Source organism: Anser cygnoides, chromosome Z (genome assembly GCF_040182565.1).
Source record: "Anser cygnoides isolate HZ-2024a breed goose chromosome Z, Taihu_goose_T2T_genome, whole genome shotgun sequence".
In the NCBI taxonomy this organism is placed as follows: Eukaryota; Metazoa; Chordata; class Aves; order Anseriformes; family Anatidae; genus Anser; species Anser cygnoides.
The window spans coordinates 8,591,367-8,609,393 of NC_089912.1; the positions used below are offsets into that span (position 1 = coordinate 8,591,367).

General features: G+C 38.2%; 1 protein-coding gene across 4 annotated transcripts in view; it reads left to right on the top strand.

Annotated features, from left to right (window-relative positions):
* RASGRF2 (Ras protein specific guanine nucleotide releasing factor 2) overlaps positions 1-18,027 on the top strand; it is a 139,807-nt gene that overhangs the window by 42,033 nt on the left and 79,747 nt on the right. For all 4 annotated transcript variants that reach the window (XR_010827478.1, XM_048054350.2, XM_048054348.2 and 1 more), the window contains exons 3-8: positions 10,609-10,756; positions 11,398-11,487; positions 13,233-13,486; positions 14,651-14,730; positions 15,183-15,376; positions 16,922-17,031. Coding sequence is in view for 3 of the 4 variants with exons in the window: in XM_048054350.2 (XP_047910307.1) it covers positions 10,609-10,756; positions 11,398-11,487; positions 13,233-13,486; positions 14,651-14,730; positions 15,183-15,376; positions 16,922-17,031 (876 nt within the window). In the remaining variant the exon portion in view is untranslated. The remainder of the gene's footprint in view (positions 1-10,608; positions 10,757-11,397; positions 11,488-13,232; positions 13,487-14,650; positions 14,731-15,182; positions 15,377-16,921; positions 17,032-18,027) is intronic.

Consider the following 18,027-nt stretch of genomic DNA (forward strand, 5'->3'; position numbering starts at 1 on the left):
GCTGTGGTATCACGAGCCACATTTTGCATGGTAGTCCTGTCAGTGAGCACATTATTTCAGAAATGGAGAAGGTATGAGGTGTTGAATTCTCAGCCCATAACACCAGCAGACAGTTCTATGTTGTTCAGGTGAGATGAGAGAACTGTTCACTTTGCTACTGAATTTGGGTCAATTTCATTTGTGAAGTATGACAGCAAGGAAAGGATGAAAGGAGCTTGACTTTTTTTGCCTTGTGGTAAGGGCATCTGGGGAAAGCAGGATCCTGCAGTGTTCCCTTCTCTGAGGATAGTTTTCTTCTTTTCTGTTGCCTGGTATGAAAGGCTCATAACCAAGAAGAGCTCACAATACTGAGTTACAATTTCTTCTTAGGACGTTCATTCCATAAAAATATCACACATGAATTTCCATGGCAGCACTTAACAAAATATTAAGCCAGCTTTAAAAAACACACAATTGAAAATATTGACAAACTTGCTCAGAAGAGGTTAGTCTTTAATTTTGCATCCGCCAGATTGTTACCAGTGCTACATTCAGAAGACTGAGTCTCTGTTCTGCTAAGGAAGAGATCAGTGTGTTTATCTCCCTTGTACTGTATAACTTTTCTGCTTCTATTTGTGCTTATCATCTGAAGTGACAGTTATAATAATATGAACTATGGACATAACTGTGAGGAGTATTCTCAGGACCCTATGTCAATTGAGGGATTTTTAATTAATTATTTTTTTTAATGTATTTTTCTTCATAGGTTTTAAATTTCTTCGGAAAATTTTTGGGGACTTGGTCATTGCTTTTCATGTTCTAGTATTATATCTTGAGAAAATACCTGCAAGCACCAAAAAATCTGTGGAAACTTAGCTGCTGAACATGGAGTGTTGGACACTGTTGTGGTTACCTCATTATTCTGATGCTTTTCTACTTCGGTGCAAATTCCTTTTATTTGCTTCATGTTGTACCTAGCAAAAAACACCTGGGGCTGCATAACAGTTACTTGACCAAATAAAAGTTACTCGAGTTTCACCAAAGATATATAAATATATAACTGAAAAGTAGAAATAATAGTTTTAGGCTATTCCCTAACATTTTTTGACAACTTAATTAAATAAAAAATAATAAAACAATGTTGTCTCAGGGGTTATTTTTTCCTCCATCATAACTGCAGAAGTTTTGCTTGAGTTTGTCTTTATTTTTGACATATGGGGAGAAGTTGCAGAAGCAAATTTTTGAGTCTCCAACTTTTTTGTTTCTGACCCTTCCCTCAGACTTTTGATTTGAATTGCTAAGTGACAAATTGTGTAGCCTTTTGGAGATACTTTTTTGTAATATCTCAGAAATCTTAGGTAAAAATTTGAGGAGGTGTTAAGAACATCCCCCCTTACCATTAAAGTGAAAATAGGTGTGGGAATATCTTGTTCTGGGTGAATACATCGGCGACGGTAATCCATGTTTTAGCTGAGACAAAGTAGGTTGGCTTTTTTTGTGTTGTGGGTTTGTTTGCTTTGTTTTGTTTTAGCTTAATGTATACAAAATCTAATTTTGGATTGCTTTTTACGACTTTTTGCCAAATGCATGTTTGCAGTCATCAGAGTCTCTTCCATGTGGTTTAATTTGCAAGTTACAAACATAGAGTTGAAAAAATAGCCCTTTCCATCTTATTATACACACGTCCCACTTTGGTAATTAGTTTTTTTTTTTTTTTTTGATGCAAATAAATAATTAAAGCACTTTCTGCTGTGGCATTGTCTATTGTTTCTTGGAAGATTTCACTATGGGTGGTATGTTACCACTTATCACTTGGGGTGTACTGTACACACTCTTTGAGAGCTGGCTGGCTTTTTCCTGCTGCAGTTAGATTCTGCAGTGCTTATGTTCACCTCCATAGAGCCTCCTCCTCATCTGAGGGAGGGTGGCTTATCAGCTTGCAATGGGATATGCAATTCAACATATTCTACTGGGAATCCATTCACTGTGAGCTACACCTGCACTCCTACTTTTCATTGCTTTTCATTTTATTTCAATTCTCAGTGTTTCAAGTTTTCCATAATACCCAGAGTGGTGGAGTAATGTTTACTTCTTCTGAATTACACTTCTTTACTGGTGGATTTGTTCTTGGCAAACCCTGGCTCCTCCATCAGTGACTGCATGTGGGATTTCTGTCTGGCGATTTTGTTCCAGAACTTGTTCTCCTATGAAAAACTGTGTTTCACCATCAGCAGACCAAGACTGTCTTTTTACCTTCTCTTACACATTCTTCTATGGTTTTAATATATATATATATAATTTTTTTTTTTTTTTTTTTTTTTTTTTTTTGCGTTTAACTGAAAACCTGTTAGGTTTCATTTTTTAATGTGTCTGCAGTACTCATCAAATTTCTTGGTATTTTCTACTTTAGCTTATTGGAAAATCTTGAACTAAGCAACCCAGGCTGTAGTTTTGCATATGCTTTAAACCTGCACAAGCCCACATTGCTCCAGGAAGAAACAGCTGTCATTCTGCTCAGTCAGCCATTAATTCCCACACCTTTACCAGCCCTTCCCTCAGGCTGCCACAAGTGTGAACTTAATTGGGAAACTGATATGCACTAAAAAGAATGATGTGTTGCTTGTTTTTTTGCCAGCTTAGTTTTAATTTGTCTCAGTTCACTGGATCTGTTCACTACACATCCACACAGTACACCTGTGTTCACCACACAAGGAGAAGGGAAATAGATGGGTGAGACGTAGGAGAGCAAGTGTGCTGTGTGGGTAAGAAGAGTGGGAGGGTTTCTTTCAGCTAGTTTGCTGTTTAAAACATATGATGAACTACTGCCCTCAAACTATCAGTTCTTAAAGAAAAGGATCATTCTTCAAGTTTGTTGGCACACTTTGCCTGATAATGCAGGGTGTATTTCGCAGGGTATTTTGCAGACAGTTCTAAGCTCAGCATGCTAGCTCAGAGCTGCCCAGAAACTCACAGCAAGTACCTTTGCTACTAATGCCTTCACGCTGTACAGGTGATAATAACAACAATTTTGTTATTTCCAGTTGGCTGGGAACAGATTTGAAAGGATTTTAGTAATTCTTAGAGCATGAGCAAAGCAGTCTTATATCTGCTTTTCAAATAATGTCTGACTAGATCCACAGAACAAAATGACAAGGGTTGCCAGATCTGGTAGCTTGACAGAAGCAAGGGTGCCTCTGATTTCTGTACCCAGGCTGAACCAGAGGTGAGCCTCAGCATGCATTCCCAACACAGATGAGCACACATGCAAACATAGCTGACTACACAGACCAGCACAGACAGAAACATGCAGCACCCTCACAGGCATGGACATCACCAGCAGCCTTATCCATTTTCCTTCCCTGGCTGATCAGGATGAAGGTATATTAAATGGAAAAATATGCGTATATACAATATGGATCCCTCAAATAAATAGCCTAGACATTCAGTCTGTCCAGGAACTGGCCCTGGATCTTTGGTCTCCCCCATTGCTGGAAGCTGGAAATGTGCTCTCCAGGCCTCCAGTCCCACTTCAGCTGCTGGTCCTCGGTCCACCATGCTGGGAGGTGAGGATCTCTCCTGTGACTGGCCTTACACACTCAGCCTAGCTGGTATCTGGCCCTTGGATATGCTCATTTCCAGCCATCACAGAGAAACACACGTGTGCAAATGCGTTTCTTAGTCAGTCGCCCACCCTTATGGTCTTCCCAGTAGCTGAACAGGATCTTCAGTGGCGGTAAACAACTTGCAGACTCTCTGATGATCCCAGTTTTGCTGCCAAGCTTCCAAGGGTCTAATCTGATCCACTGGCTAGCCAGGTCTGATACTTGCTAGCAATTGCTTCCTAACACACACACACCATATGCACGCACCTCTGCCTGTCCAGGTAGTTACTGTCACTGCAGACACAGGGCCCCATGGCCTGCTGTCCCAACTGCACATGCTGGCACTTAGAGCTCCATGCACGCATATACAGAGTTCTCTGACCCAGGCAAACAGACACTGAGTTCAGTGCAAAGACAGCAGACTGTGCTAATCAGGTGCAGGGCATGGCCAGACAAGTGTATCGTATCAGCAATCTTTTTACATGCAAGTTTTTATCTCCTTTTAGCCCTGTAACTGTCTGCTTTCCTACTCTTGTTCTGTGAACCTCCTTGAGCTCTCCCTTTCCTTGCCCTTCTTACCTCCTGTAAGCATGCTATAATGAGTCTTGTACAATCCCAAAGTATGCTTCCTGCATTACATTGTATATTTCATACCTCTGTAGGGAAAAATGTTTTCAGCTTAAAATGTGATCCAGAGAGCCTTTTGACTGACTCAACTTGATGGATTTCTCTTTGTCAATGAGGCTGGTGGCTCCCCTGTCATATCCATGTCCATGTCCATATCCATGACAGGAGCTGGGTATTTGTTTCTTGACTGGGTCATTGGGGTTCCCCTGCCTGCCACTGTGACCATTCCTGTGGAGATGGACCATTTATGGGCTGGTTGGTCTATATAGGTTGGTCCCTAGCCAGGACAGGGGGCTCATTCTCTGATTAGATTATTTGTGTTTGTTAAAATCCGTCTGTTGTCACACACCCTAACATTTCCGCCCTTAGAAATAGAACCAGAGAGGACTGTGCCACCTGTGCTTCTTGCACCTGGAAGCCTGTCTTATCCCCCAGGAGAGCTATGTTCCTGTAGCTGACATCTTTGCTGCTGCAAAGTACTCCTTAAGCTCATGAGGGGGGCTTGCATGTCTTGGCAGATCAGTTTCCGTTGTGTTTCCCTTCTCTGTCATTTCTGCATCAGCACACAACACTTTAGGTAGACAAAAAACTCTAGAGGCTGTGATTGTTATATTGGTAATTATGGCTGTCCAGGTGATTGGTGTGGTAGTTGTTTTCTAAGTGAATACTTGAAATCCCACCAATCCCATCCTCCAGAGACAGTAGCTGCAAGTTCTTAAGAGCTCAGTGGAGCCTCAGTTCACGCAGTGAGGAGTGTCCCTTCCCATTGTATTTGGTCTGTACTGTATAGCTGCTGTTGAATTCTGTCCCAGTTTTGCATAAAGGGGTAATGTGCCTTTCTGCCCAAGTTTGCTTGTAGATTCATTCCTATAGTCAGCTTTTCTTGGATAAAAGAGTACCAGAACAATTGAAACAGCTGTTCATTTTGTGTGAGTTGTAGTGGGCCCCATGTTTTGGAGTTTGATGGGTAATGCATTGATTAATGAGGTGTGTTTTCAGGATTGTCTCACTGTCTCATAAGAGGGTAGCATTCTCCTCCAAATTATCCATGGTCCTAGAGCGATTCCCCAACTCACCTGGCTTGGTTTCACAAACTTTCCAGTGGTTGTTGGGGCCACTCTTTTGAAAGGGCTTGTGTTCCAGTTTATTTCCATATCTCAGTTAGAAAAATCAAGAGCTGTTTGGGGTGTGGACTTTGCATGTTTCCCAGTATATCACCCCCTAACCCTCACCCTGATTGCTGTAGTTGTTTGTTAGTCCAAGTGCCATTTTCCATCTGTTTGACTGGAAATCAGCTGATACCAGTTTTACAGCCTTTCTAAACAGCTGTCCAAGTGTGTCTGAAAGTCCATCTTAATTTCATGTCTTCCAGTAAGCTGCAGCCCTGTAACTCTCACAGCCATAGGTCATCTTTGATATCCCATATGATAAGGAATTCATTAAAGCTTAATTGTAGTTGTGTACAGGTGGTCTCACAAGTCACATTGATTACAGTCATAGGGATGGATTGTGTAAATTCTGTTGTAACATTTACCATCTACTGTGTGGGTAGACTTAAAAACCTGGTTGGAAGCTGTTCCTCCTTTGGTGAGGATTCCTATAGCTGCTTGAGGGTAGTTCAAATAGGCAGATGGATTTTCAATTTCTTTTGCATGCAACACCCCCAAAGTCATGTTGCCTGCTTTTCACAAAGAACTGATTAGGTTGCATTTTGCATTTCATATCTTTAGGGTGATTTGATAGAGTCATAAATATTTGTTCCCAGGTCCACTGCATGGTGCTTTCAGCTACCTGAGTAGTTTTAGTACAATTAACATTCAGTACAAAGAATCATAGAATCATTCAGGTTGGAAAACACTTCCAAAATCATCTAGTCCAACCTTTAACCTACTACTGACAAGTCCACCACTAAACCATGCTACTAAGCACCACATCTACACATTTCTTGAAGACCCCCAGGGATGGTGACACAACCACTCCCCTGGGCAGCCCATTCCAATGCCACACAACCCTTTCAGTAAAGAAATTTCTCCTAATATCTAACCTAAACTGTCCCTGGCACAGATAACCATAATTCTGTTCTGAATTCAGTACAAAAATCCGTTATATTTGCTGATATCTCTACTGCAGACTTTTATCTTCATCTGCTTCTACAAAAGGGAGTTCCTAACAATGAGACACTTCCTAAATTTCTGCATTTTTCCTATATTTTCTGAGCATGTCAACTCCCATGGGGTGTAAATGAGGCATATTTTCTTCAGGACCTACTTTGTTTCTCCCTATCTCTATGTGTTAGGTAGTGATCAGTCAAAGCTTAAGGTTCTTGTATTTATCTGCCTCTGCATGCAATAGTAAGAGGTAGGTATAGCCTCACCTTTCAAATTGCTCAGTCTTCGAGTCTTACTACCTATTGTGATAAAGTTGCAGAATTGCTTCTCTCAGTAAAATGCTAATACCACCTCACAGAAATCTATGGTTCACAGTAGTTGTTTTCTTCTGTTAAACAATACCTTAACAAGAGAACTAGATCCAGGCTGTCTGCTTACAGGTTGTTTTAGGAATTTTTCATCTGCCTTTGACATTTGAATGCTTTGGTACCATTTTCTTTAACGATTGATTTTGTATACATGTATAATCAATTAGAAGCTTGCTGATTCATTATTGAAGCCATGCCCTATTTGAAGGCTCCAGGGATTATGCTGGATATACACATTAGCAATTTAGGCATGATCTCTTAACTCTTAAATGCAAAGAAAGGGGTGAGAAATGCAGAGAAAAGGGTTGTTAGAACTGAGAGAACTGTATTCCAAAATCTTGTAGTTTTCATTTCCCAGGGCAAGTAGCAGTTTTGAGAAGGAAAATGTCTAACCTATTCTAAGTTACTGTAGGTGTACACAAGTTTTTCTAATTAACTCCTTTTTGTACTGCTAATTATAGAAGTGAAGGAAATGTTTGGTTTCCAGGCTGAGACTGACATTTTATTCAGCCAAAGCCACTATCCAAGCAAAATATACTATATACATCTCAAAAAGAAAAAGAAAAAAAAAGAAGAAACTTTTCAGTCTTTCATGGTAAAGTTCTCATTCTCTTGTAAAGAAAGACTAATGCATCTTAAGAAACTGAAAAATCTGGATGAAGTTTCTTCCCCTAAAGGAGAAAAATACAAATAATAAAATAGTAAAAGAAAAACATTGTATATGTTAGTACTCTGAATCTTACGCCAGTTTGGACTGTAGCAGCTGTTCACCCTTTACGATTCTGTATCTTAGTGTTTTCCCTGTTCTTAAATAAAGACAAATTCAAATCTGTCATTTTTTTGTACTGGAAACCTTTTGTAGTGAAAGCAAGAAAGAAAAATTTTAAAAAGAATAATACCAAAAAAAAAAAAAGGGCGGGGGGAGTCTTGTCACCTATTTGGATCTGCTTCTGGTAAGAAAAGTCTACTTTTCATCTTAAATGTAAATCAAAGTGGTGCTTCAGGTGCTAAGGACTAAATTTTCCTCTCAGTTACATATGTTTTTGTCTTTGTAACATCTCTTACCATTGTAAAAGTGCAAGTGCTATCTGTGTGTCTAACTCAGGCACTTACCATGTGCAAATGCTTCTTAAGGTACAAGGAGACTAAGTATTACGGTTCTGAGAAAAACAAACAAACCGCAGTTCTTGCAAAACAGAAAAGATCATTAAGAAACATTTTTAAAGCACTAAATCTCATATGTTATTACCTTTTATTCCACCTAAGGTATATGGATTGCTCCATAGTAGATTTTTTCAGGGATGGTGTTTTATTTGTTGGAAGAGATGCCCAGTGACTATTTTGGCTACTTATTGTTTACAGTTGCAGTGGTTAAAATATAAAATTAAATGCAGTTGAATTGAATTCACTTACTGTTCTTCTCATAATACATTCAAGGAGGAAAAACTTCTGCTTTATGGTGGCTGTGGGAACTCATTCTATTTTAAATCTAAGCTTGCTTTTCAGGTTAAGCAGTGAATTTAGTAGTTGTACTAAATAGTGTCCCCACAAGTATGTAATCTGCTAATACCAATTGAATAGGCATTAAATATATATATTGAAAATGATGAAGAGGATGCACGTTGCTGCATTTATAAAAGCAGCACAGTATTTAATAGGAAATGATTGTTTTTAAATGAGTGCTGTAACAAGTGGAAAGAAATTAAGAAAGAAAAGATGTGCAATCCAGAAATCCCATCTGTCAAATCCTGTGCAACCATGATAGCAGGAAAGTTATGATAGATCGTAAAATAATAAAAGATCCCTTGCCAAATTTTAGGCCTTAGTTCTGCCATGTTTTGTGTTTGGTCTTTATCTTGCAAATCACAGAATGGCTTTGGTTGGAAGAGACCTTAAAGACCATCTAGTTCCAACCCCCCTGCCATGGGCAGAGACACCTCCCACCAGACTAGGTTGCTCAAGGCCCGATTCCAGCCTGGCCTCAAGCACTTCCACGGATGGGGAACCCACAGCTTCTCTGGGCAACCTGTTCCAGTGCCTCACCACCCTCAGAGTGAAGCATTTCTTCATAATATCTAATCAAAACCTACCCTTGTTTAGTTTAATGCTGTTCCCCCTTGTCCTATCTCTACACCCCCTGACACAGAGTCCTTCCCCAGCTTTCCTGCAGCCCCCTTTAGGCATTGGAAGGCCACTGTAAGGTCTCCTGGAGCCTTCTCTCCTCCAGGCTGAACATCCCCAACTCCCTCAGCCTGTCTCCACAGGAGAGGTGATCCAGCCCCTTGATCACCTTTGCGTCCCTCCTCTGGATTTGTTCTATTACTTCTGTGTTCTTCTTGTTCTGGGGACCCCAGAGCTGAGCACAGGGCTCCAGGTGGGGTCTTACGAGAGCAGAGCAGAGCGGGACAATCGCCTCCCTCGCCCTGCTGGGCACACTGCTTTTGGTGCAGCCCAGGATATGGTTGGCTCTCTGGGCTGCAAGTACACATTGGCAGCTCATGTTCAGTTTTTCAACCACCAATACCCCCAGATTCTTCTTCACAGGGCTCCCCTCTATCCATTCATTGTCCAGCCAGTATTTGTGCTTGGGATTGCCCCGCCCCAGGTGCAGGACCTTGCACTTGGCCTTGTTGAACTCCATGAGGTTCGCACTGGCCCACCTCTCAGGCCTGCCCAGGTCCCTCTGGGTGGCATCCCATCCCTCCAGCAGGTCAATTACACCGCTCAGCTGGGGTGAGTGGCTAATTATTTAAATCCCAGAGGAACAAGATCCCAGAGATTAGGTAAAGAGGCTGTATGTGTCTGTAGATTTTGCTGAATCATTGTCAGCAAACAAGCACTTCATAGGACTGTACTTTCTTGCACATTTAAGTTATCTATGTCAGAGAGATTGAATCACGTGAAAGATCAGTCTGGTGAAGATGTTGAGTAGGAACAGCTGATTTCTTCTTTATCTGAAGTTGTAAAGAGTACTTCCTATATGATCATGGAACGGCTTGGGCTGGAAGGGACCTTAAACTTTGCCTAGTTCCAACCCCCTGCCATGGGCAGGGACACCTCCCACCAGACTGGGTTGCTCAAAGCCCCATCCAGCCTGCCCTTGAACCTCTCCAGGGATGGGGCATCCACAGCTTCTCTGGGCAACCTGTTCCAGTTCCTCACCACCCTCTGAGTGAAGAATTTCCTCCTAACCGTTAATCTAAATCTTACCTCTTTTAGTTTAAAGCTATTGGTGCTCATCACAGCTCTGGTTGTGATATTTAATCGCTCTAGGGACACTGTCCCTTTTCAGGAAAATACTAATTGACGGAAACTAGCTAAAAGATAAAAGGAAGGACTGATAGCACAGTTCCTGTTACTAATTAGATTAAATGCATTTATTTGAGTAATATCAAACTGACCTCATCAATAAAATAGGTATTAGGAAACAAAAATAATAATGTTGAAGGTTATGATGGGAATTCTTCTTGAAGAAACCTGAGAGGTAGAGAGAATTAGAAATAGTTCAGATGAAGTATCAAATGCTTCTCCCAAATCCCCACAGCTGACAGGAAGAGGGAAAAAAAAAAAAAAAAAAAGAAGAAAAAAAAAAGTGCAGCTCTTAAAATAATTAAAGAAATTGAATGAATAGAGTTCTTGAGCTTAACCTGAAAATTAGAAGCTTTTAAAAAGATCAGTGCAATTATCTTGCTTTGGGTTCTGGGATAGTGGATACTGCTGACTCCTATCTCTAAAAAGATTATTGAACACTTCATAGGTTTAGATTATTTATGACTAAGCTATTAATTTTATATTAGATCAAACAAACACAGTTTTGCAGATTTCTTGTCATTAATGTGATGTTTTTTTCTGTCAATATTCCATAAGGAAATATGAAAGACAACATCTGGCTACTTTTACTAAATTAAATGTTTTCCTTTTTAGTTATTCAGATATTCTGATTGAAAGGGAGGTACTAATGCAGAAGTACATTCATCTTGTGCAAATTGTAGAGACTGAGAAGATTGCAGCCAATCAACTTCGACATCAGCTTGAAGATCAAGACACAGAAATTGAAAGACTTAAATCTGAGGTATGTGACAGAGCCATCAAGCAACCAATCAACTGTAATGTTTTGCTATGTGCATTATAATCATTTTTAATATTTCTGTAATATTTGCAAAAATAACAGTACCCAGTAAGGTCTACATGTAATAGTCCTCCTATGAACCCTTGGCTAGATGTTTTTCTTAGAAATATTACAGGCAGAAAATCTGATTGGATTACTACATTGTCAGAGAATTTAAGATGACATGTTGCTTTGCAATATTGATCCCACTGGTGGTATTACTTCCTACCTGTCTTCGCACATGATATTTGGTCCTCTAAACACCGTCTTCGGTTGTGACATTATTGTGGACCATTCCAAGCTACTCTATTTCATTGAATGTTAGAAGTTTTGTTGCAGTTCTGAGCTGAGAAGGTCTGAAAGACACACTTCATTTTGAGAGGAGAACCATATCTCTTTCGGTCCTTCTGTCATCTGGATCAAAAGCCTTGTTTGTTTTCTGAGAACTGTGTTTATCTCTCTGTGACCAAAAATGTGCTTGTCATTCCATGCAGCTTTAACAGTTTTTAGGAAGAGCTTTTGAAGAAGGGGTAAAGATTTTTGTTAGTTCTGTAGCAAAGAACTTAATTGCAAAAAAGCATTTAATGAATGATTGTTTTTGTCAGATTATAGCTCTCAATAAAACAAAAGAAAGAATGCGACCTTATCAAGGCAACCAGGAAGATGAGGATCCAGATATTAAAAAAATTAAAAAGGTAAATATGCAATGTTCTGTGTTTGAAAGGAGAAAAATGGAATGTGGGAGGTTGCTTGTGTATTTTAGTCTGTCTAGTTTTGCATTCAGGTACTGTTTGATTAAGTACGCTCAACTGTCCAGATGTCTTTTGCCCTGATCCTACTTAAACCACTTAAATTATATCAACTTAATATGTTTCAGGGGCTATTTATCCCTGAGTGTCTTTGTTACTTAAGTATTTGTTTTCACTTTGTTTATATTCAGTTGATTATAGAAGGTTGCACTTTGAATTTGACTGCTTATGAAGAGTGAAATTCAGTCATGGGCTATGTCCTGTGGGAATCAAGCATGTATTAACTTTGTACTCCTTTCTTATAAAAATGCTTGTAAAGATATAAAAGAATAGCTTACGTTCTGTCACTGCAGATGGAACACAAATATTGAAAATGCAGAGAGCATTATTGTTTCAGGTTGTCTGCTGGTCTGTTTGATGCTGATAGTGCTAGGATACTATGGCCAGTGTTTTTAGTATCAAGGCAATAACTGACCCAAACTGTATGGTATTTACATGTGTAGCTTTTCATAATACTGCTTAAGGCTGGATAAAACCAGCCTCCAGAACACTGCACATAGCTGTATCCTACAAATCCTAATACATGAGCATAAATGGAAATCATGCTTGAAGATGTGGTCCTGTATCTGTCACCCGTATTTTCACTATCTCTTAAATTACATTTCTTTTCTGCTATATGGACTTAGTTTCACTAACCATTTCTGGGTCACATAGTCTGAGTCAGGTATTGAGCTGGTACGCTTGTATGAATTTTCCTTTTCATCCAGATTTAACATTGTAATAGAGCCAGAAATGCCTCTTTTAGTACAAGGAGAGTTCTGATTCTGATTCACTGCATTCTACATCTTGATTGTTTTGACAGTTACCCCCTCCCACTTTTTTTTTTCAAAGATATTTATTCAGAGTAAACTGTTACCAGTGAAATTTTCCATTTCTCTTTCAAAATGAATGATCATCACATCACGGTCAAGGAAAAGACATACTGAAGTTTTCTGTGACCAGAAGTAGACCTTTTCTGTAGTCTTTTGTCCACTTGTAACTTCAGTGGATATTATACCTAAGTAGATTTTTCTATGACATAGAGATACCTCTTAAGAATGGCAAAAATCTGACTTTTCTGAATCGTAGTATCGCTCGCCTAGGTGTCTGATATTAAATAGTATATGTAGCTTTAAATGCAAACAGTAAGTAGTATCTATACAAAACAGAAAGCAATCTGAGCCTAACGGCTGTTTCAGAATTATGTCAATGCTGATATCAAAATCTGTTTTGAAATGCGTTCCATGAAAACCTCATACAATATGATCGGGGATATAAGAAAGTGAGAAATACGTAAGGGGAAGTAAAAGGAGTTAAGATAACCAGGGCAGTCTATAGGATAGTTGTGCTGACAGGAAGAGTATATGAAAAGGTACAACCTTTGAGCCTGCGGTAAAAGGTACTTTGATACGTATATGGTTGGGAAACAAATATTACCAACGTTATCAAATGCTTGTTTGATATCAAATGCTTCTATTAATAAATAGATATCTACAAAATATAATTCAGGAACAATTATGGATCAGTAAAGTTGTAGAGGACAACATATTTATTTATTTTTTTGACAGAAGCATTTCACACAGACGATTATTTCTACAGTGAAAAACTTATTTTAAGTCATCTCATTCTTCTTTTCTACTTGGTGTCTTTAGGTTCAGAGCTTTATGCGGGGCTGGCTATGTAGAAGAAAATGGAAGACTATTGTCCAAGATTATATTTGTTCTCCTCATGCAGAAAGTATGAGAAAAAGGAATCAGATAGTTTTTAACATGGTTGAGGCTGAATCTGAATATGTGCATCAACTTTATGTTCTTGTGAACTGTTTTCTGAGGCCCTTAAGAATGGCTGCAAGTTCAAAGAAGCCACCTATCAGTCACGATGATGTTAGTAGCATTTTCCTCAACAGGTAGGTTTGTTTTTTTTTAGTTGCTTTTGGGGATTTGTCTGACCACTTCTTCCCATTCTGCTTGAATTTGCAGTAGTGAAGTTTGGCATTTGTGTTTTTTGTTGTTGTTGTTGTTGTTGTTGTTCTGATGTAAGTAATGTGACTGAGGAGGACCACATTTCCTTAGGGTAAGAGGCAAGGTGCTGTCTGTGATGCTGTTTGAAGCCAGTTAATCCTCTGTGCCTCCTTACATTCTTTGTCTTCTTTGCTAGAGGAATATAATGCCTCGTGGGGCAGTTCTCTTAAATTTTCTGCCACCTTTCTTCTTTCCTTTTCTCTTTTGAGAGCAAAATTGGACTTACTGGCCTCATATGATCTGGATAAGACCCTGAGGATGACTATGTCATATTTCCTATTTGCTTTTGCCGTGCCTAAGGAACCTCCTTCTCTCTTGCTTGTCTGTTCATATCCTACAAAAAATAATTGTTCTTTGCATTAAGCATCCAAGTGCCGTTTTAATGAGTAAGCAAAAATAAGCCAGCAGGCATCTAGAATTTTAAACAGGATTGAGATTGCATCCAAGTCTGCCCCAAAACTCTAAGAAAAAGAACATGGTGCTTTAGTTATGAGACAGGCTTCCCTTTCATAATAGTGTATGCATAATCACTTCACTCTTCATGGTTTCACTTACAATTGGGATGCCTCTAATGTTGATTCTTGATTCTGCTGACCTCATGAGCTAAAGTACAATATTAAGGTTCATGTTACAGAAAAGTTCTAAGCTTCAAATTCTGAAGAGCAGCAAATAAGAATATAGATGACTACCACTGGCTAGAGTTTTTCTGCATCTTATTGATCCTGTTAAATACTGAATGCATTGCCAAGGATACTCTATTATTTAACGTGTGTGGAATATGTTATTTAATAGATGCTTTTACTTAAAAGACTAAGCAGTTAGAATATGCTTTCTACAGTAAATAATATGCATTTTGAAAAGATACTATACTAAAAATTTTACACAGTATAATAAAATGAGGCATTTACTTCTATAATAATGACTGTCTTCTATTTTTTTCTACCGAAGTGCAAAATACACTGATATCCATGAAGATATGTTCCTCTTTGAATTACAAATGAGAAAATAGACCTGAATTTCTTTTTTTTCTTTAAATACTTGTTTTTCAGTGAAACAATCATGTTTCTTCATGAAATATTTCACCAAGGTTTAAAAGCAAGAATAGCTAATTGGCCTACCTTAATTCTAGGTAAGTTACTGTATTTTCTCTAAGGGTACAATTTTCTTAATTATTTTTGAAACTACAGTGGCTGGTTTTTTTTATTTTATTTATTTTTAAAAAAGGTAGTGTCCTTTTTGAGTGGAATACATTTGCAGAAGTAACACCATGTGATCTGGTGTAGTGAATGTTCCATGTGAGCAGTAATATGACTCTCTAGAAGTCCATATATGAGAATGCCTCTGGGTTAGCCTCTACGCTAAGCATTGTTTAGACATGGGCCCCTGAATTTTCAGTGATATTAGCTGATTACTAATCAGAACAACTGTATTTTGGCAGGTGGAGGAACCAAGTTTAATGCTTCTAAAATCTCAGTACTGATTACAGTAATTCACTTCCATAGAACATAGCAGTTTCTTTAAAAGTACATTCCAAGAGATGGGTAGCTGGAAAAAAAAAAAGCATTTCTTGACTTTTTCTAGCTGACTTATTTGACATTCTGCTGCCAATGCTGAACATATATCAAGAATTTGTTCGGAATCATCAATATAGTCTACAAGTACTGGCAAACTGTAAGCAAAACAGAGATTTTGACAAACTCTTGAAGCAATATGAAGCCAACCCAGCATGTGAGGGGCGAATGCTGGAAACTTTCCTTACTTACCCCATGTTTCAGGTAGTCTCTGTACATTTTTTTCACTGTTTGTTTTTATTGTTTGGTTGAATCATTTTGTGTTACTGAAATTATGATTGATAGAAGATGCTTTTTGCTTAACTGTAGTAGTCTCGTGCAAATTAATTTAGTTTTCATTTATTTATTAGGCACTGCCTGTAGAGATCTTTTCTCCAACTACACTGATTCAGCTCTATCCAGAATCTTGTGTATGTTCAAGGAGGATGTTAGATGAGGACTAGTGCCAAAAGACCAAAAAAGAAAAGCTGAGAAACAAATTCTCAATTTCTGACCTGCTGCAGGGATATGCAGCAATATAACTGGTATAACAAGCTAGAACAACCACAAGTATTTTACAAGGAATACTCTTGGCAACCATTTTGTTCTCCAGTGACCTAGTCTTTAGAAAACAAAAAATATTCTGCAAAAGTTTTGAAAACTTTATTAGCCTTGTGATACTTTGTCTTGATCTTCCTGGATTAATTATTTGCAGCTGTTTTCATGGGTCTATGAAGTGCTGGTCTGAAGATTTTGTGACTTATCCAATTGACATAACAATTTACTCATCATGACAACAGTGAACCCCCTCAGTTTGTTCAGTTACTGACAAAAGAGAGAGTAAAAAAAAAAAAAATAGGGTCACTGACATTTGTGGTAGTTCTAGTCAACCGTATTAACCTAAAGGCCATTACCACCTGTAACAGTGCATTTGTTCAGCTTTGAGTTTGTATATTATAAAGTTTGGGGATCTTTTGGTTGAAAAAAGAATTTAAGAAAGATCTTGGGATTTTAAAGGGGAAAGAGAAAATAGGATACGAAACCTATTCAATATGTGATGGGCACAGTGTCATTGCTGAGGACTTTTCACTTCAGCATAAGAGAAGACACCTCTCCACTTTCTAAATGACTTTTACTCTGTAAAAATAAGTTCACTGTAGTATCACTTGGTTCTGTTTAACAATTATGAAACTGCTTTAAGTGATGACAAAGTGAATCAGTGTCATTGTTCTTTTATTCGGCCTTTAATGCCCATTAGTACAATGTGAATTCTTTCATCTGTATGCTAAAAGGTTAGCTGGTATTTTCAAAGTAATAAAAAAATCTAGATGCACGTATCCTATCAAAATTGTGGGAAGGTATATATGGATCTCCCAGAGAGTTCTGAAAGTTTTCTCTGTTGGCACATGGATAGCAGCATGAAAAAATGAAATTTATGTCATATTTGTCACTGCCTCTGACCTGATTTTTTTCTTAAAATGTAATAAATAGAACTTGTGTTTCCTCAAACTGAAAATGTACCTATGCATATGCAGCCTCTGTCACCCAATAGCTCAGTAAAATAAACTCTAAATAAAACTGCTCACTTTGGCAGTTTTATTTAGAGTTTATGTATAATTACTTAGCTGTGGATATTTGTTTAAAAAAAAAAGAAAAAAGACCATGTTTGTAAAACTTTAGTGATGAATATAATAGCTAATATTTAAGAAAATGCTGTATTGGAATTATTCGTTTATGGGTTTGCTGATTCTATACCTAACTTATTTTAAGATCCCTAGATACATTATAACACTGCATGAACTTCTGGCTCACACACCACATGAACATGTTGAACGAAAGAGCCTTGAATTTGCTAAATCTAAACTGGAAGAACTTTCAAGGTAAGTCTTTTCACCTTTTTTTTTTCTTTTCTTTTTGGATTATCCTGCATCAAAGACTCTGAAATGAAAAAAACGTTTTCTTTGTTTTGGTTTGGCTTTTGTTCTTTTTTAAAAAGTTGTCTTAAAGAAAAGGAAGTAAACCAGACCAGAATAAAGATACCAAAGCCAAAATACTAGTACTTTGGCTTTTCTGTTTTTTTGGCTAACGAATCTACAAGTGTTTCCCTGTATTTTGGGTAGGGGAGAATGGAGTTGCTATGGAAACTACCTACCCTTGGGTTATGAGCAAAGTAATTTCCTTTGTATACACACATGTATGTATTTTTTCACAGTTTAAAAAAAAGGGGGGGCATTTTTGATATTGTGTGAGAACGGGGATCAGTCAGGATCTTGAAAACTACTGAGTTCTCAATCTGTGTTACAGTTTGTATGTATTAATGAAATTACTGATCTACACATACGCTTTAAATAATACAAGATAAACAGGAGCTAAAGATATATTTTAAGAATTGGTGCTCCCTGTAAAAACCTGCAAAATTAATGTCTTCCCAGAAATCTCCTATCCTTTCTTAGATATTTCTCTCTGTCAGCCCAGTAGGAAATTTGGTTGCTATCTCTAGGCAACACAGCTTTCTGCTATGCAGCAAAGAAATGCTGCATGAACTCTAGGACATACGCCTTGCATATCTGGAGTAATCACTAAATAAATACTTATGAAATATGTAGTTGTAAACCAGTGATTGCTTTGTAGCTTTTGTTAATTGCATGCTTTGGACTGTTCAGTTTTTTAATGCTGTTAAGACCTAGTGGCTATGTTGTGCAAACTACCCACTAATTTGGAGCTTATTATTTTTTCCCTTTTGTCATGCTGTATCTTCAACACAGGCAGCTTTCTGAGTCATCTACAGGTCACGTCCTGCCACCTCTTCAAGCTCTGGCTTCTCAAAGAGCTGGGCAGGCAGTGACTTTTATAAAAGTGTCTGTGTTTGATTCCTG